This window comes from Brachycentrus maculatus, unplaced genomic scaffold (assembly GCF_059751285.1).
Source record: "Brachycentrus maculatus isolate JH-2025_06_01 unplaced genomic scaffold, ASM5975128v1 h1tg000247l, whole genome shotgun sequence".
In the NCBI taxonomy this organism is placed as follows: Eukaryota; Metazoa; Arthropoda; class Insecta; order Trichoptera; family Brachycentridae; genus Brachycentrus; species Brachycentrus maculatus.
Genome location: NW_028280998.1, coordinates 698,363 through 720,140, shown reverse-complemented (window position 1 = coordinate 720,140; position 21,778 = coordinate 698,363). Strand labels below are relative to the sequence as shown.

Genomic DNA, 21,778 nt, shown 5'->3' with positions numbered 1-21,778 from the left:
AGCATCTACAGCATGTATGGCCGGACCGCACCTGGTATATGGGTATGTATTCATACGCCAGATTCTGAACATAACTAAATAGCGTTTCTCGCATTTCCATTTATATAATAGTCTCTCACATTTCTAAGACCAGTTTTTTTAGACGTTTGTTTAAAACGAGATGAATTTCAATTCGCCAACATTTCAAAGCGAGAAATGACAAATAGATAAAACGACGCTTAAATAACATTCCAAGTTTAGAGGCAAAAAATATCTCTAGACTCAGACGTCGAAAATAGTTTAAATGCTTTCATGATTTTTTTTAAGATTACTGAAACGAAGAAATCAGCGAGTATGGTAAATATTTGAAATGAAAAGCTTTTTTAAGATTTTTCAGTACAACTGGTTTTGCGCCCACAATTTTCAAAACATATTAAAATACAAGTCATTTTTCTTTTCAACATTAAAGATGACAACACTAGTAAAAAAGTATTTTTAAAAACTCATTGTTTTCATAATTAATTTTTAAATTTTCATTCATTCAATTTTTTTACTTTTAAACTTTTCAACTTCATACAGCCAAAATTAAACTTAATATTAATATGTAAAAACTTTTTTAAAAGATAGGGAAATTTTTATCAGAAAGTTTTACTGTAAGAACTTGGGATATTTTTTGTACATTATTTTTTTTATGTATTAGTTATGTACTTCGGGAATAATAAAATGTCAGTAATAACTCCATAGTACTTTGACTTTGGTTTATTATAAATAAGTATTACTTGGTACGTCTAAGTCAGTAACTGGTTTCTAGGAGAAACAAATCTAGTATGCCCTTGCCATACTATGCGGGTATGCACACGATCGCGGCTATGTTGTGGTCAGTTAAGGAAAGGTGATCAGCCCTCCGCTTCATGTACCAGTCCTGGTTAATATTCAATAAATATAGAGTAAAAAAAAACATTTTTAGTTATTTGCCCCCCCCCCCCACCTGGCATTCGAAACCGGGACCTCTCGTACGGTAGCCGAGCGTACTGACCATCGCAGACCTACGGAGGCGGACGAAAATCAGTCATCAAAGGATAACATTGGTAAAACTCTACCGAAATTTCGATACATATACCAAAATAGGCCAAAATGTACCGAAATTGGTTAGAAATTCGCTGATTTTTTACCTCTTTCTATCTGAAATTATTTAAAATCTACAATTTAAGCGCTGAAAGTAAAGTGCCATTAATTATCCCCCCTCGTCGACGAGTATTTTGAACAAGAAAATCTGAATATTGAAGAAAGTGTATTTAAGCAAGATTTAGACAATACGGAGAGGAAATATTTCCCTTAAATGACAATGAACCTTGGTTGTCTGTTAGAGTTTCGTGAAGTAAACAAGCTTGAAACGCTTAGGGAAAACTTTTGTACCTTAAATCCCTTTTTCCTTAAAATACCACACAGATACTAATATTTTCGACATAATAAAAGAGACATTTTTGACATATATAAGCGATACTTTGTACATAATGTGAGTGAAATCTTTGACATAAAATAAGGAATTTTTTGATAAAATATAAGTGACATTTTTAAAATTATATAAGCAATTTTTTTTCATATAATATAAGTGACATTTTGACATAATATCGCTGGCATTTTCAACACATTATGAGTGAAATTTTTGACATAATATAAGTGATATTTTTTACGTAATATAAGTACCATTTTTTTAAATTATATAAATGATGTTTTTGAAATAATGGAAGTGACATTTTCGACAATATTTAAGTGTCTTTTTTTGACATAATATGAATGATATTTACGATATGATATAAGTGACATTATCGAAATAATATAAGTGATATTTTCGAAGTAATATGAGTGTCATTTTCGACATGATATAAATGATGTTCTTGAAATAATAAAAGTGACATTTTTGACAAAATATAAGAGTCATTTTTGGCACAATATAAGTGACATTTTTGACATAATGTGTGTGTGTGTGCATGTGTAATTTATTGTATAGCATGTACTTATGTAAGAAAAACAAATAAGTGACTATGTTTGGATCGAAATTTCTGATTTACTAGTTAAGTTTTTTTGACGCTTTTCCATCCATCTATTTTTAACGTTTGGGCATACAGCTAAGTAGAACGGACGTAGCACTAACGAAAGTGAAAGTGTCAAAAAGAATAAGAAATCTTAATTTATGAATAATCTTGTTTTTAATAATCTGTAAGTAAAAACTTTTTTACATTCATATGCGTCATTTTTTCCCATAATAAAAAAGTGTTAAAGGATAAAATTATCGAGGTACAGAACTCTCCCCATCAGCTTAAAGGTAATAGATTTGATATGAAAGTAAAATTGACGGAAGCATGAAGTGAAAAATGATTAGACATGAATTTTTAGACACCTTTTATATCAGGTTTTTAAAAACGTTTATTGATTTTTTTCATGGGTATTTCATATATTTTTTTTATATATAGGGTTAAGTTTAAAACAGCACACTCAACAAAGCTGTTTACTCGTATGATAAATACGACGATATCACCCAAAATAGAGGAGATACCTTAAGTTATATATGTTTTATATGGTATATAAGACTAAAAATATATATTTTTATATTGTAATAATAATAATAAAACCCTTATCCGCACTCCAATGGTGCATAGGGCACTGTGTCTTATAAACGCAGTGTTATTTTGATCGTTTACACATGAAGGAAGGGTGATCAGCCCTCCGCTTCAGGTACCAGTCCATGGTAATATTGAATAAATATTACAGTGAAAAAATCACTTATATTTATTTTACCCCACTTGGGAATCGAACCCGGAACCTCCAGAACGGTAGCCGAGCGTGCTGACCATTACACTGCGGAGGCGGACATATATTGTATATAAGATTAAAAAGATATCATTCACGATTTTGTCAATATTTCGCCATCTCACATCGGCAGGATATTGCGTACGTTTTTTTTTGCTATATCGTTGATTAAAATCTTAATGCGAAATTAATGAAGCTTATATCGAACCCTCGCCTCGAAAAGATGACAATTATGTTTGCGATGAAATAAATAAAATAACAATATTTTGAGTGTGTCCAAATACTTGTGCACAAATCTGAGTAATATTTTTTTTTTCAAAAGAAAAGATAAATATTTGTGTTTTTATTATTTACACAAATATTTCCATTTCATACTATTTCTATGAGCCTAAGCGGCTCATTATTAGAAAAAGGTATCAAATTGTGGTAGAGTGGATTCGAACCGAGAAACTCTGACTTAAGAGTCCGGGACACTAACCACGGGACCACAACTCGACACTTCAATTATAGGACTTATAAATTTTTTATTATTTTTTGACATCTCAACACAGATGAAGAAAATGGAAGTCTGGACATTTTCGGGGCTTACGACCGTCGTAGGCTCACCGTCATGGGCCAGACTTCCATATTCAGAAAAAAAAATAATATGATTCATAAATTATTTATGTTATTTGCAGTTGCTGTTGTGGTGGCCTTCTTCATATGTTGGGCTCCATTCCACGCCCAGCGGCTGGTGTACATCTACGGCACCAAGGGCTCCCACCAGGCTACTTCCGCTACGATGCACACCATATATGCCATCATGACGTACATCTCGGGCGTCCTGTACTACCTGTCCACCACCATCAACCCCGTGCTCTACCACATCATGTCGCACAAGTTCAGAGAAGCCTTCAAGGTTTGTAGAAAAATAAATTAAATTTTTTAAGTATGTCCGCATCTGAGGATCGATGGAAGCATGTATTTATAAAATAATAGCGTCTACATATATATATTCATATATATATATATATATATATATATATATATATATATATATATATATATATATATATATATATATATATATATATATATATATATATATATATATATATATATATATATATATAATATATATATATATATGTATATATATATATATATATATATATATATATATATATATATATATATATATATAAACACATATATATATATATATATATATATATATATATATATATATATATATATATATATATATATATATATATATATATATAAATAAATATATATATATATATATATATATATATATATATATATATATATATATTATATATATATATATATATATATATATATATATATATATATATATATATAACTAACTAACCACCACGCCGCTTCCCCGCAGGGATAGGCAGAGAGGATACGCCACACCACTCTGTCTTTGCAAACATTCCTCGCCTCTTCCACGTTCATGCATCTCCTCATACATACCCGCCGGTAGTTCTGACTCCTAACCTGACCGTTTTAGGTGTGTAGGTAGATAGTAGGTTATAAGTAGGAGGTAAAATCCATCAAAATCTGATACGATTCGAAAAGAGTTGCAGTATTTAAAGACAGAAACCAATTCTCTAGGGGGTGCCTAATACATATGGCTACTACTGTATATAAGTATAAATATGTATATATATATATATATATATATATATATATATATATATATATATATACATATATATATATATATATATATATATATATATATATATATATATATATATATATATATATATATATATATATATATATATATTTATATATAAATATATATATATATATATATAAAGGGTCCGCCAAATAACTTTTTTTTTTTGAAAACAGGGCGCAAAACATCGAGTGTAGCTTCGGCTGTGTGGCACGTAGCGCCGTCCTGTTGAAACCAAATGTTGCCAATATCCTCCTCTTCAATTTTTGTGAACAAAAATCCGTTCAACATGGCCCGATAACGATCGCCATTGACTGTAACGGCCACTCCTTGCTCATTTTCAAAGAAAAATGGCCCAATTATGCCTCTGGACCAAAATCCGCACCAAACAGTGACTCGTTTTGGGTGTACCGGCTTTTCAATGTATGCGTGCGGGTTTTCTGTGCCCCAAATACGACAATTTTGCTTGTTTACATACCCGCCAAGATCAAAATGAGCTTCATCCGAAAAGATGATTTTTTTGGCAAAATCGGCATCTTCTGTAAGTCGATCGCAGGCCCACTCAGCGAAGCGAAAACGCATTGGATGGTCAGTTGGCTTCAACTCCTGAACCAATTGGACTTTGTATGGCGTCATACCAAGGTCTTTATGCAAAATTCGTCTCAATGATGTCTCCGAAATGTTCAATTGTTGAGAACGACGGTGAATTGATGTTGATGGCGCTTCACGCACACTTTCTGCCACAACATCGATATTCTCGGGTGTACGCACTGTTTTTGGCTTTTCACGCTTTGGTTTATCGATGAGGATGCCAGTTTCTTTCACTTTTTTCACAAGATAACGAACATACGGAGCTGACGGTGCTTCTCTTCTTCCAAAAACCGTACGCAATTTTCGCACACATTCTGCAACATTACCATGATTTTCAAAGTAATGTCGCAATATTTCCCAGCGTTGTTCAAGCGTATACACAACCATATTCGCTCAGCGGAAGGATAAAACTAATTATCTGTCAAATCAGACATGAGCTAAGTGTTACCATTCACGAAATAAGCACTAGTTGAAAAAAAAAAACTTTAGATGGCGGACCCTATATATATATATATATAAATATATATATATATAAATATATATATATATATATATATATATATATATATATATATATATATATATATATATAAATAAATTTATATATAAATATATATATATATATATATATATATATATATATATATATATATATATATATATATATATATATATATTATATATATATATATATATATATATATATATATATATATATATATATATATATATATATATATATATATATATATAAATATATAACTAACTAACCACCACGCCGCTTCCCCGCAGGGATAGGCAGAGAGGATACGCCACACCACTCTGTCTTTGCAAACATTCCTTGCCTCTTCCACGTTCATGCATCTCCTCATACATACCCGCCGGTAGTTCTGACTCCTAACCTGACCGTTTTAGGTGTGTAGGTAGATAGTAGGTTATAAGTAGGAGGTAAAATCCAAAGCTCAAGGACTAGACTTCCACAATCTTCAAGTCGAGAAACTTAGAATTGTGAACAACACTTCCACTTCAGCAGATAGCTTTTAAGACATACTAAGAGAATTTTTAACTGAAATTCAGTCTTCTGCAAAATGAGGTGATCCTATTTCTTTCAGTTTTGGGCGGTTTTTATAAGAACCAGATTAAGCACATCGAGAGCATTAATTTTTTTAGCTATTTTCACCCGGGTTTAACCTTCCGAATTCAATAAAATTATTTGAAACCGCTCAGTTTCACTCAAATCACGTCTTTTGGCATTTTAATATAAAATAATGAGATTTGTGAACAAAAAATTGTATTTGTATTTGAACACACCGAAAATATTGTAATAAAATAACTGGTCAAATTATAAGCTGCGTAAAATTTTTAATCATATTTTCAGGCGTCTCTCAATATGTAAAATAATGCAATTAGGATCTAGAATACATTTAAATAAAAGCTTCTCTGCTTAGTGAAAGCTTTTTTTAATCCAACCATAGATGGCTCCAGTTAACACACACGCAAAGTGTCATGAGATTTAGGACATATGTAGGAGTTCCAAATATGAGTAGTGTGATTGTCAATCATGGGTAGAATGGTGAAAGTTGCACGTGTATAAGTTGATCACTTAACCAGCCTATGACAGGTAAGCCTTGTAAATATCCAGACTTCCATATACTTCTCCATCTATATTTAGATGTTAAAACATAGTTAAAGTTTATTTATTGTTTCGGCATTAACTTTGTGGTAAGACATGTTACAATGATTAAAGAAAACACTTGTTTTTTACCACTTGAGTTTTATTATAGACTACATGTTGCAGAAGTTAAACTTCCATCATTCAGGTCTGTATAATAACTATTATACAGACCTGAATGATGGAAGTTTAACTTCTGAAACATGTAGTCTATAATAAACTCAAGTGGTAAAAAACAAGTGTTTTCTTTAATCATTATAGTTAAAATTAGTTTAAAGTACGCTTCAAATAATTTATTCAAAATTTTTTTTTAAATATATCTTCCCTCTTTTGTGAAAATACCCCAATAGATTTTTTTACCCATTAAGTATCGTTAATTTCCATTTTAGGAGCTCAATTAACGCTGAGCGCTAATGACGGACACTGTGTACTTTGTATTCTCACGTGGGAATATTTACAGAGGTAGTATTCTCCCCTAAAACATGGTATAATCTAAAATTAGTTGGAGCAGGATTGAAAATTTTCCTATCTACTAAATGTTTCCCAAACAGAGATTTATTATATTATCATCTGCCTTTCTAAACAATGGAATATTGAGAGATAATAAATTGGGTTGAATTGTTTACTGGGGTCTCAGCACTAATGTATAGAGCAATATTTATAAAACTCTATTATTTAGGGTTGAAAACTATGGGTGACCAATGATGACAGGTTTATTTATTTATTTATTTAAACTTCATATACAGAAAAAATAAGTACATAACTAACTAACTACTAACTAACCATAACGCCGCTTCCCCGCAGGGGTAGGCAGAGGGAATAGAGCGCCACACCACTCTGTCCTTGCAAACATTCTTCGCCTCTTCCACGTTCATGTGTCTCCTCATACATACCCGCCGATTGTTACGACTCGTAACCTGACCACTTTAAAGTATTTGGCATACCTGATCGTGCCATGTTTTATTCGGTCTTCCTCTGCTTCTTTTCCCGCTAACATTTGCCTCATAAATTTGTTTTACCGTTCTTTCCTCACTCATTCGTTCTACATGTCCAAACCATCTCAACACACCTTTCTTAATTTTATCGATAATGCTTATCTCAACTTTGCATTCCTTCCTTATTTCACTATTCGCACATCTATCATACATCGTTTTGTCACGCATTCTTCTGAGAGATCGCATTTCGACTGCATTCAGTCTACTTTCATCCTTCTTTTGCCAATTCCAAATAAGTACATTGGTGGGCTTACAGTATCTACTCAATGAATTAGGGCCACGCAGAATTTCACGCAATTTCTCAATTCAAACAGGAATAACTCAGAGAAAACCTTAAATAAAACAACATTGAATTTTATTTACACATGAACACTTTATTACGCTTAAATTATGCATATATTTTCATATAAATATAGTTAGTATTTAGTATTTCCACCTTTGGCAGAAATAACTGCCTCAATTCTTTTTGGCATACTTAAAATGCACTGTTTTATTATGTTTTTTATTTCTTCGTCTTCTGACCAATTTTTTTGAATATTTTTTTTTTGACAGTCTACTGTCGGATTTGGAAATGAGTAAACCTTATTTTTTAACATGCTCCATACGTTTTCTATAGGATTAAGGTCCGGAGAATTTCCAGGCCAGGGGAGCAAAGGCAGATTTTTGTTAGACAAAATTTTTATTATTGATTTAGCCCGGTGGCAAGGTGCCCCATCCTGCATGAAGGTGTATGGACCTTCTGTTGGGTCGAGTGTATGGTAGAAGGGCAATAAAATTCGTTCGAGGACCTGCTTATAGGAATTTTGGTTCATTGTTCCTTCCACGAAAAACAACGGCCCAGGTAAATTGTTAATAATACATGACCATATCATTGTTGCAGGGGGGTGTTTGATAACTTTTACCACACAGGCCTCATTGTAACGTTCCATTGGTGCTCTCCTGACGAATCGACGGCTCTCTGTCACGGCTTCTAACCGGCACTCATCACTAAAGATGACCTGAAAAATAATGAAAATTTAAGTTTAATTCAAATATATAAGTTTATTTACTAAAATGATATGTTGAAAATTCAATTTAAATAAATACCTTTTTCCAATCATCTACCGAGTAATTTCGATGTAGCCTGGCCCATTTTAATCTATCCGCTTTCATTCGTGGTGTCAATTTTGGTACTTTTACAGGGCGCCTGCATTTCAGATTTACTTCGTAAAGACGTCGCCTCAGTGTTGATACCGATATATTTATACCCTCTTCTTCCAATTTTATTTTTAATGTTTTAACTGATGCACTACGGTTTTTTAACGCACTTTGAACGATTTTTCGATCAGTCCTCGGTGTTGATTTTCTAATCCTACGACAGTTCTTTCGCCGATTGCTGGAGGCGGGTGACTGATTTTTTATTGATTTTGAAATTCTGTCCACTGTTTGATGAGAAACGTTTTCTTTTTTTGAAATTTCTCTATTAGATAGTATTCCTAATTTCAGTAGCACTATAACACTAGACTTTTTTTCCTCAGAAATGTCTTTACTTTTTCCCATTTTGTCTTTTTCAAAAAAAACACTTGTGTTTACAAAAAAAATTATACTTTATGAACTAAAATTAAAAATTAAGTTTTTTTCACAAGACACGATAACTATATAACCTCTCTGAACAAAACAATAACCAGAACTCAAGAAACTTCACTAATAAATAAGATAGGACTAATTTTTGAACTTTCAACTATCTGTCTACCTGTGCTAATTAGGGACCTTTCTCAGAAAAAGGGTTTTAAATTTTGTAAAGGCTTAAATAATCCAGGTATATTTTACATATTATTGAAGGTAATATACATGATATTAGATGTCAATAGAAAACTTAAAGTATTTATGTAAAATAAATATAATAATCCAAAAGATTTCAGAGTATTCAAAAAAATAATGGGTGGCCCTAATTCATTGAGTAGATACTGTATTACTAAAGAGCAATATCTTCCAACCAACCAAAAATAGACTAGTGATATTGATCAAAACGTTCGATACCATATACGGCTGTTTGAAATCAGAGGGTAGATAGTACTTGAACATTAAAAAAAACATAAATTACAAAAGATGATAATATGGAGGGCAAAGGAAAAGGGGAGTTTAGGGAAGGAGGTAGAGGGACAAAATGTAAGGCTGAACGAGGAATAATTGAAAAGATTAGGATGAGCTCTTTGCGGTGGTATGGACATGTGGAGCGAATGGATAGCGAGAGAATGACTAAGAAAATATATGTGGCGAATGTGAGAGGGAAAACAGAACGTGGACGACCGAAAAAGACTTGGCACAATCAGATCAATCAGAACCTAAAATCTGGCGGTGTCAAAAGTCTGCGTAATCGGAGGGCATGTATGACTAGATGTATGGATGTGAAGGAGGCGAGGAGTGTATGTCAGGACAGAAGAGTGTGGCGTTCCATCCTCTCTGCCTACCCCTTCGGGGAAACGGCGTGATGGTAGAAGTAGTAGGTAGAGGGACAAAACTAAGGGAGGAGTTTTGATGGACAGGATTCTAATGCTAAATAGTAATGTCTCAGATGTTTCTTGAAATTTTATTCAATTACACAATCAAGGACATCTTAATTTTACATTTACAACACATGTCTGAATTTTTTTAAACTAAATAATCACAGATAATTTTACTAGATTTTTATATTAAATGTTAACATCAAACACTGATTTTAAAATTTAATATTTGAGTCTACTTTATTCTTTTTAATTGTTTAAAAACACATGTGACAATTGTTTTGCCATGTTATGGCATTTTCAAACGAATGTCATAACAGAAATTTAAAATGCCATAACGAGGCGAAACAATTATCACAAAATTTATTTTGAAATGTTTTTTTACCATAAAAATTAAATTTATCAAACTCTAAAAATATGTGTTTTATTTTAAAATTTCATTTATAAATTTCAATAATTATTACATTATTTTTTTTGTTTTACTGGGAAATTTATTTATTTGAAAACAATTTTGATTTTCTTACTCCGTAATAATTTGTCTTCACCTATATTACAGAAATATATTAGTTCTGAGAATCCTTCATCATACCACAGAATACACGATACGTAGGTACTCTAAATTGAAATTTTCTAAAAAAACTTATGAAACGAGTTACATATAATATATAAATTTAAATGGAGTTCTACAAAATAAACGCCAAATCTATAAATAAATTTTACTAGATTGTAATTATAGATATTTTCATTTATTTCTTCTTCTGCAAACCCTTGTCCATACGCCAATGACGCGTAGGGCACTGCATCATATAAATGCAGTGTTATATTGACTGTTAACACATGAAGGAAAGGTGATCAACCCTCCTTCAGGTACCAGTCCAGGGTAATATTGAATAAATATTAGAGTGAAAAAAATAACTTTTATTTATTTGATCCCCCCCCTTGAGAATTGAACCCGGTACCTCGAGAACGGTTGCCGAGCGTGCTGACCATCACACCACATACAATCATAACATAAAATTAAATTCATCTCAAAAATCATCACTGATTTATCGTAAATTTTAATGTATTTCATTTCTGTATCGCATAATATTATTAAAACATCATTTGTGTGCTTACTGGTGAAATGATTAAGGAAACATTTGTTTTTATACCACTTGATTTTATTTATGACTACTAGTTTCAGAAGCTAAGCTTCCATCTTCAGATCTGAATAATAACTCAAATATAAAATAAAAAAACTGTTCCCCGCCCCCTTGACAACCCCTTTAAAGACAGTTTTAATTTTATTTTATATTTTATTTATTATTCAGACCTGAAATTGGAAGCTTAGCTTCCGAAACTAGCAGTCATAAATAAACTCAAGTGGTATAAACACAAGTGTTTCCTTTATCATTTTAACGTGTGTTACCACAAAGTAAATGCCGAAACAATAAATAAAAACTATGTGGTGAACGTTACACAAGTGTGTAAAGTGATCCCTTAAGCCTGCCAAATGTCTTGGAATGCTCATACATCCATCTCATCGTACGAGACAGATAGATGCTGCTTCTCGCGTGGAGACAGCTACAATATATGCGTATAGATCTTTTTACCAACTATATTTAATATAAAATGATTTATCACACTCATTAAATTATTGAATAGATATCCCGCTTGATATCCCGTGACCCTCTTCGGGTCCATCTAATATTTCACAACTGCCATTCTAATTGGGTCCACATCCTTATTCATGTAGGGATTATAATTTTAATTTGACAGGATGCCTTTTACGTCATCTCTTTTTTCTTTTTATAATATACGGGGCGTTAACAAATTATCCAGGAAAAATTATCCATCTATATCTATAACTGCTTCCTATGTGGAGCATATGAAATCTGCCTCACAAGTCTGACAAACTGCCTCCAATCCACAATCTTAATAACTGTGACGCACATCCGTCACATCCTTGGAGGACCACTACTGGACTCCGAGAAGTAGAAGCTCCTACCACCAAGACAGGTCGTGAGCTACACGACTCACGTAGGTCTTGATAGTAAGCTATGATACAGAGGGAGGTCACATTGTCCTAATATGGTCGCAGTGACATAAGGGATGCAAAATCCCTTGAGCTCATACTAAAAAAAACTGCCTCCAGGCTCTTCTGAAGAAATTATTTAGTTGGCTAAACCATATGATACTTTGCATGCCTCCCGAGAACCTTCATCAAGTTTGCCTCTTTTAAAAGGCATCAGGTTCCCGCCTTCTAGGACCTCTACTGCTGACAATCCATTTGCAGTTCTCGTTTGAACTCTGGGACGCAGACCTGACTTGAGAAGATGCATGAGAAATAGATTAAAAATGCATGAATGAAGCTATTTGGAGAATATAACAGAATAGCACTAATTTCGTATCTACCCAAATCCATTATCCAATTATTTATAATATTAAGGTTAGTTGATTTATGTTTTGTACTGACATTTCATGACTGAACTGCATTTTATATAATAAAATAACAATTATTTAGTTTTTCCACGCGTATTTCCAAATATGGGTGGTTAAAACTATTTAGTTGTTAGTATACAAAGCTGAGATAAGCATTATCGATAAAATTAAGAAAGGTGTCTTGAAATGGTTTGGACATAAAGAACGAATGAGTGAGGAAAGAACGGTAAGAAAGTAAAGAAGTGGAAAAAAGAGCAGAGGAAGACCGAGAAAAAACATGGCACGATCAGGTATGCCAAATACTTGAAAGTGGTCAGGTTAGGAGTCGTTACAATCGGCGGGTATGAATGAGAAGATGCATGAACGTGGAAGAGGCGAAAAATGTTTGCAAAGACAGAGTGGTGTGGCGTTCTATTCTCTCTGCCTACCCCTGGGGAAAGCGGCGTGATGGTTAGTTAGTTAGTTAGTTAGTTAGTTTAGTTGTTAGTTTATTATATATTAAGGTATATTAATATAAAAACCCATTTATTGATAATATAAGCCCTTTTATGAATAGTTCTGTTGTTCGATGATTTTAATCATAATGGAAGCAGAACACAGATTTATTCCAAATAACTCTAAAATTTTCTTTGACCTAACGTAGTTTAAATTTTATTTTATTTCATATGTTTCTGCGATTTTTATATTGTGGTTCTATGAATGCTTTCAAGTAATGTGATTAAATTGGTGTAAATTTCTCACTGAATCAAATCTACGTATCGTTGTTTAAAGCGAGAAAAAAAATAGTGTTGTTTTTTATCGCTAAGACTTCAATCCTAAATTTATGATAGAAATATAAATTTTTCGTATATTTTAATTTAGGGTGTTAGCTCAATTTATGTTTCAAATAAAACTCCTCAATTTTGTGAGAAAAGTAAGTAATTTTTAAAGGGTGTGTCTCAAAAAAATTGGTCAATTTTTGTTTCAGGGATTATCCTTAATTTTTTTTTATTATCAATAGTCCACCGCCTCATATGTTATGGCAACAAGCACTCAAGGGTGTTGAAGGAAGTATTTTCTAGACTTTATCACAGCTCTCTAAATAGTCGACCTACTCGCAGAATCTTAAGCCTATGAACTATGTTTTGTGTATGTTTCTTCTTAGAGGCAAGGGCATGTGCTAAGTATCACTAAAGTACGCAACTTTCTTCGAGTAGAGAACGGAACAAATTACCCAAGAGCGTATTTAGCAAAAAATGTCACGTGTTTTGTTAAATGACTATTTCCGCATACAGGCAGCCATTACAAACATTTTCAGGTAATAAATAATTATACACACACACGCACACATGCACACAAACACACACTCGTGTGGGTGAAATTTCGATCCAAATATATTAAATTATTATTTTTCTTTCAAACGTATGTACGTGTTGAATGGCGTGCACAGAGAATCAATTTGAGTAGACAGTAGAGGTAGGTAGTAAGGTAAGCTAGGTACTACTTAGTAAGGTAGGGTAGGTACTAATCTTTATATGTCAAGCGGGTAAGTTAGGATAGGCATTGCTTTTCGGCCTATATGGAATGCACGCCCCTGTACATGTTATACAATCAATTACATACAGACACGTGTGTGTGTTTGTGTACATGTGTAATCGATTGTATAACATGTACCTTTATAAGAAAAATACGTGTGTGTACCTATGGAAAAAAATATACTAGTGATACTGCTCAATATTTAAATTATTATTAATTACAGTATAAATGAACAAATAATCACAACATTACATAGTGACGAAAAAAATCAGTATAATTTAGGCAAAGGAAAAGGAAGTAGGATCAGGTAAGGAGTTGTAAGGAGAGAGGTAGAGGAACCAATAAAGAATGATCGGTCGACTTTTTTTTGTCATAGTTCTCAATCCCTGCCCTTTCATACCATATATAACATACAAAATTTATTCAATCTTGAATCAATTTGATGATGTCAGCTATGACGAAACCCGGCCGCTGGTCAAATGAAATAAATATATTTAAAAAATATATTTCATTTTTTCTATATTATTATTTATATAAATTCTTATTCCACCAAAAAATATTGGTTATAAAACTTTCATTTAATGAAAATTTAATTTTAAAAAAAGTAAAAAGTTTTAAAGAATAAATTAAATGTATCCGTTTCATAAGAACAATTTTTTGGACCATCGTGTATTTCCGTAGCCCAGCCTACAAAATTGTCTCACCTAGACGCTAAAAAAAGTTTATTGAAAACCTTTGTCGTGGTATTAAAGCAACTTTAATTATCATAATCCATTTCACTGTTGAAAAATATATATCGCTCACTCCTTTCAAGAACGTCATAAATCAAAAATCGTAAATTTTCTGAATGCCCAGAAAATGTACAATATCCCAGAAAAAGAGGCTTATTTTTAACTTAATATTTACCCGCTACAGGGCAGAACGTGTTGTTTTTGCATTTTGAAGAAAAAATATTGTTTAATAATTTTTTTAATATTCTAAATATTTTTCAACTGGAGAAAAAACCTTCAGGTTTTACCTAAAAAGATCTGTTGCACAGTAAAAAGTTCAATAAGTGGCTTGATATTTATTTTTAATAAATTGTATTAATTTTTTACTTTAAAAACGTATTCCTGATAAATCAAGTTTTTTGATTTATGACGTTCTTGAAAGGAGTGAGTGAATCTGGTTCTAATCCCTATCATAACTTGTAATTGAAGTCAGACATAAATTTAGTTTAAAACTAAGCTATTTAGTTTTATCTAATAAAGTTGTTTATTAGATTAGCGGTTTAGGCCGAGATTAGCAGATCGGGGAAATTATCTAGGTTTAATCGTACTTTGTAAATGTGGTAATTGCTTTATAAGTGGTAAATTCATTCCAGCGGTATCGTTGAATTTTTTATCAAAGAAAATGGGGCATGATGAAACATCCAAATATTGCCTTGTACGGGGTGATGGAACATTAAAATATCGCCTTGTACGAAATGATGAATATTCAAAAATCGCCTTGTGAAGTAAAACGGAACGTTGTCTTATACGGCGTGAAAGAATATTCAAATATTGCCTTTGTACAAATTTGTATTAAAGTGATAAAATATGTGCACTAAATTAATTTTGATTTGGAGTGACAGGCATCTTTATGTTCAGAAGTTATCGATGAAACAATGGTGCTCAAATTTCATGAAAATTTTCTCTTTGAAAATTATTAGTCCTTACAATTTCGTTTATTTTGATCTTCTACCGGATATTAACTTTATACGCTACCATCTTTCCGTTACCTCCTGATTTCCGAACGGTAAAAAGAGAAACGAAAAAAAAAAATTGAGTACATATCGACACTGAATAAAAAAATGACCGAGAGTAATTTGAGCGATTTAAAATATTTATCAAATTCTCTGTTTTCAGTCGCTAGATTCGGTACAAGATGAGCTATTCCTAACAATGTATTATTTCAAATGTCATCATATAAATGATGAAGTTTGCTGAAAAGGGATATGGAAGTCTAGAATTTACGGGGCTTGCAACCTTTCATTACACAGTTTAATTGATCACGTTATACACTATTAAGCATTCACAATTCTATTAATATATTTTATTGACAATCAAGTTTTCCTAAATTTGTAGACACATTTATTATATATATATATATATATATATATATATATATATATATATATATATATATATATATATATATATATATATGTATATATATATATATATATATATATATATATATATATATATATATATATATATTTATATGTATAGCGTGGTAATATTTTTCTTTTGCTTTTTAATTCAAGTTTATTCTTAATTTATCTTTATAATATTTTTCTATGTATCCATCTGATTCTGACAGTTCAGAATATTATTTTTTTTCTATCTGATGTCTTTTGTTTTATTCAGCGCGACGCGTGCGACATCTGGTGGTAGATCTGTTTTATGTAGGTACTATATGTAAGTACTTAATAAAATGTATAGGTAGGTACCTAGGCATTTTATTACATATATACATATATATATATATATATATATATATATATATATACAGTATCTACTCAATGAATTAGGGCCACCCATTATTTTTTTGAATACTCTGAAATCTTTTGGATTATTATATTTATTTTACATAAATACTTTAAGTTTTCTATTGATATCTAATATCATGTATATTACTTTCAATAATATGTAAAATATACCTGGATTATTTAACCCTTTACAAAATTTCAAACCCTTTTTCTGAGAAAGGTCCCTAATTAGCACAGGTAGACAGATAGTTGAAAGTTCAAAAAATAATCCTATCTCATTTATTAGTGAAGTTTCTTGAGTTTTGGTTGTTGTTTTGTTCAAAGAGGTTATATAGTTATCGTGTCTTGTGAAAAAAACTTAATTTTTAATTTTAGTACATAAAATATAATTTTTTTTTGTAAACACAAGTGTTTTTTTTGAAAAGGACGAAATGGGAAAAAGTAAAGACATTTCTGAGGAAAAAAAGTCTAGTGTTATAGTGCTACTGAAATTAGGAATACTATCTAATAGAGAAATTTCAAAAAAAGAAAACGTTTCTCGTCAAACAGTGGACAGAATTTCAAAATCAATAAAAAATCAGTCACCCGCCACCAGCAATCGGCGAAAGAACTGTCGTAGGATTAGAAAAACAACACCGAGGACTGATCGAAAAATCGTTCAAAGTACCTTAGAAAACCGTAGTGCATCAGCAAAAACATTAAAAATAAAATTGGAAGAAGAGGGTATAAATATATCGGTATCAACACTGAGGCGACGTTTTTACGAAGTAAATCTGAAATGCAGGCGCCCTGTAAAAGTACCAAAATTGACACCACGAATGAAAGCGGATCGATTAAAATGGGCCAGGCTACATCGAAATTACTCGGTAGATGATTGGAAAAAGGTATTTATTTAAACTGAATTTTCAACATATCATTTTAGTAAATAAACTTATATGTTTGAATTAAACTTAAATTTTCATTATTTTTCAGGTCATCTTTAGTGATGAGTGCCGGTTAGAAGCCGTGACAGAGAGCCGTCGATTCATCAGGAGAACACCAATGGAACGTTACAATGAGGCCTGTGTGATAAAAGTTATCAAACACCCCCCTGCAACAATGATATGGTCATGTATTATTAACAATTTACCTGGGCCGTTGTTTTTCGTGGAAGGAACAATGAACCAAAATTCCTATAAGCAGGTCCTCGAACGAATTTTATTGCCCTTCTACCACACTCGACCCAACAGAAGGTCCATACACCTTCATGCAGGATGGGGCACCTTGCCACCGGGCTAAATCAATAATAAAATTTTTGTCTAACAAAAATCTGCCTTTGCTCCCCTGGCCTGGAAATTCTCCGGACCTTAATCCTATAGAAAACGTATGGATCATGTTAAAAAATAAGGTATACTCATTTCCAAATCCGACAGTAGACTGTCTAAAAAAAAATATTCAAAAAATTTGGTCAGAAGACGAAGAAATAAAGAACATGATAAAACAGTGCATTTTAAGTATGCCAAAAACAATTGAGGCAGTTATTTCTGCCAAAGGTGGAAATACTAAATACTAACTATATTTATATGAAAAAATATGCGTAATTTAAGCGTAATAAAGTGTTCATGTGTAAATAAAATTCAATGTTGTTTTATTCAAGGTTTTCTCTGAGTTATTCCTGTTTGAATTGAGAAATTGCGCGAAATTCTGCGTGGCCCTAATTCATTGAGTAGATACTGTATATATATATATATATATATATATATATATATATATATATATATATATATATATATATATATATATATATATATATATATATATATATATATATATATATATATATATATATATATATATATATATATATATATATATATATATATATATATATATATATATATATATATATATATATATATATATATATATATATATATATATATATATATATATATATATATATATAAGCCGTATGTTTATATCCTCAATGATTACATTAACGGCGAAAATTTAGTAGGCGAAATACTCGTATATGGTAGAACTGAAGTTAGTTAATAAGTTGTTTTTAAGCATACATTATTAAGTAAGTCAAGTAAGAGAAATGTTGAATTAGAGTAAGTAATATACTTAACGAATTCTCAACTGACGACACCACTTTCAGTTGAAATTATAAATCTACCCAAATTACAACTGGCATATAAAAGAATCCAAAGTGTAAATTAATATTATATATATAAGAAAAAAATAAAACCCTTATCCGCACCCAATGGTGCATAAGGCACTGCGTCGTATAAACGCAGTGTTATCTTCGTTTACACATGAAAGAAAGGTGATCAGCCTTCCGCTTCAGGTACCAGTCCAGGGTAATATTGAATAAATATTACAGTGAAAAAAATCACTTATGTTTATTTTACCCCCCTTGGGAATCGGACCCGGGACCTCCAGAACGGTAGCCGAGCGTGCTGACCATTACACTACGGAGGCGGACATATTATATAATATATTTTATCGCATTATCTAAAATTAGGAAAGGTGTGTTCAGATGGTTTAGACATGTGGAACGAATGAGCGACGAAAGAACAGTCAAACAAATTTAAGATGTTAGAAAAAGGAGCAGAGAAAGATTGAGGAAAACTTGGCATGATCAGGTATGTCAGACACTTGAAATCGTCCAGTCAGGAGTCGAAGTAATCGATGATGGGTATAAGGAGATGAACGAAGAAGATGACTATGTTCAAAGACAGAGTGGTATATTCTCTCTGTGTACCCATTGGTGGGTAGCATCGTGAACGTTACACAGTGCATAAAATAATAACTTTAACCATCCAATAATAATAAAAAATAATAAAACCCTAACCGCACCCCAATGGTGCAGAGGGCACTGCTTCATATAAACGCAGTGTTATCTCGATCGTTTACACATGAAGGAAAGGTGATCAGCCCTCCACTTCAGGTACCAGTCTAGTGTAATATTGAATAAATAATAGAGTGAAAAATCACTTATATTTATTAAACCCCCCTGGGAATCGAACCCGGGACCTCCAGAACGGTAGCCGAGCATGCTGACTATTACACTACGGAGGCGGACAAAACCATCCAAAGCCAACTTTAAGCCCTAGGATGTTCAGATTTCCATCTTGTTTTGTATAAAATCGATTTTTTCAAAATATTCTCTTGAACCCTCTACAATTTATAATAAAATATCATTTCTACGTTTAAAGATATTGAAAAAACTGGTTTTGTTTTATTCCATCAACTCTTACGTCTTGTATGGAAATGTATTTTTATGTGTTTTGAGCATACCATATGTACATATTATATTAAATACTCCCATTGATTCTGTGGAATAAAGTTGTAAAAATACTGGCTTCTGTTAGGGAAGTTTATATTAAATATTCAAGGTTTTCTTTGAAAAATATCTCAATCATTGTAATATTCCTTGTTATAGGAATGCCCCCAAACTGAAAAGAATTGTTCCATTGTATTTTGACATCTTAACATCGATGAAGAAGAGTATAGAATTCTAAGCATTTACTGGACTTACGACCGTCAAAGGTTGGTTTAAGTGATCACTTTACATACATCGCTCACTCCTTTCAAGAACGTCATAAATCAAAAATCGACAATTTTCAGTTGTGCATGTTTTCGGAATGCCCTGAAAATGTACTATATCCCATCAAAAGAGGCATATTTTTAATTTAATATTTACCCGCTACACGGTAGAAAGGATTGTTTTTGCATTTTGAAGAAAAGGTATTGTTTAACTATTTTTTTAAATATACTAAAAAAATTTAAATGCAGAAAAAAACCTTCAGGTTTTATCTTAAAAGATCTGTTGCACAGTAAAAAGTTGAAAAAGTGGCTTGATATTTATTTTTGATAAATTGTATTATATTTTTAAACTTTAAAAACGTTCTCCTGAAAAAATCAAGTTTTTTTGGTTTATGACGTTCTTGAAAGGAGTGAGCGACATGTAACATTCACTAATTTTACCCATGATTGACAACCACTTCTTCATCTATGTTGAGATGTCATAAAATAATGTGAGAAATAACTCCTAATTGGAGATAATCCAGATTTTTGAAGTATTTGGATACACTCAAAATGTTGTAAAGAAAAAAATTGTATTTAAAATATTTTTTTGCAGGCAGTCTACAGTTGACCTGATGATGGAATGGTTATTCCGAAACCTGTAGTCATGTAATGTTTTTAAGTGGTATTATACAAAATTAACGGTGAATTATAAGGAGAGCGCCATAATCTGTTCATATGCACCTCCATTATTGTATCAAATTTCCAAATTGTGAAGGAATGGTTAATTTTAATAAATATGTACTAAAAAAATCAACATTAACCACCTAATTTTGAATTCAAATTGCATAAAGAATTTACCCTCTGAAGTGCATTAAAATTTATGAAAAATTCAACGGTTTTCATAAAAATAATCCAGGTAGATGGGTACTTACTTGGTTCAAGATTGGAAAAATTCAATTATGTAAATCAAAATGAATAATACATCCGCTATTTCGTATAGAAGTAAAACAATTTCCCAGTGCAAGGTATTTTGTGTACAAGTATACTTTATATAACACAAACTTATAAAATAATTTGAAAATTCCACACATATTATTATGACTTAAAATAAAACATCCGTTATTTCGTATAAAAGCAAAACAATAAAAACAGTATTTTGTATGCAAGTATACTAAGTATAACATAAACTTATAAAATACTTTGTTGAAAATCCCACACATCTTATTATGACTTAATAAAATAAAACATCCGTTATTTCATATAATTACTTGTTGAAAATCCCACACATCTTATTATGACTTAATTAAATAATACATCCGTTATTTCATATAATTACTTTGTTGAAAATTCCACACATCTTATGACTTAATAAAATAATACATCCGTTATTTCATATAATTATTTTGTTGATAATCCCACACATCTTATTATGACTTAATAAAATAATACATCCGTTATTTCATATAATTACTTTGTTGAAAATCCCACACATCTTATTATGACTTAATAAAATAATACATCCGTTATTTCATATACTTACTTGTTGAAAATCCCACACATCTTATTATGACTTAATTAAATTATACATCC

At 31.4% G+C, this 21,778-nt stretch overlaps 1 protein-coding gene and 1 long non-coding RNA gene across 2 annotated transcripts in view; one reads left to right on the top strand and one right to left on the bottom strand.

The window, feature by feature from the left end:
• LOC148306175 (pyrokinin-1 receptor-like) overlaps positions 1-21,778 on the top strand; it is a 162,061-nt gene that overhangs the window by 121,805 nt on the left and 18,478 nt on the right. Inside the window, exon 3 of the mRNA XM_088265496.1 lies at positions 3,468-3,688. Coding sequence (XP_088121622.1) covers positions 3,468-3,688 — 221 coding nt within the window. The remainder of the gene's footprint in view (positions 1-3,467; positions 3,689-21,778) is intronic.
• On the bottom strand, positions 8,233-9,692 carry LOC148306176 (uncharacterized). The gene is made up of 2 exons (XR_015838047.1): positions 8,831-9,692; positions 8,233-8,742 (listed from the first exon to the last, which is right to left on the bottom strand). It is a non-coding gene; the product is annotated as an uncharacterized LOC148306176 (long non-coding RNA).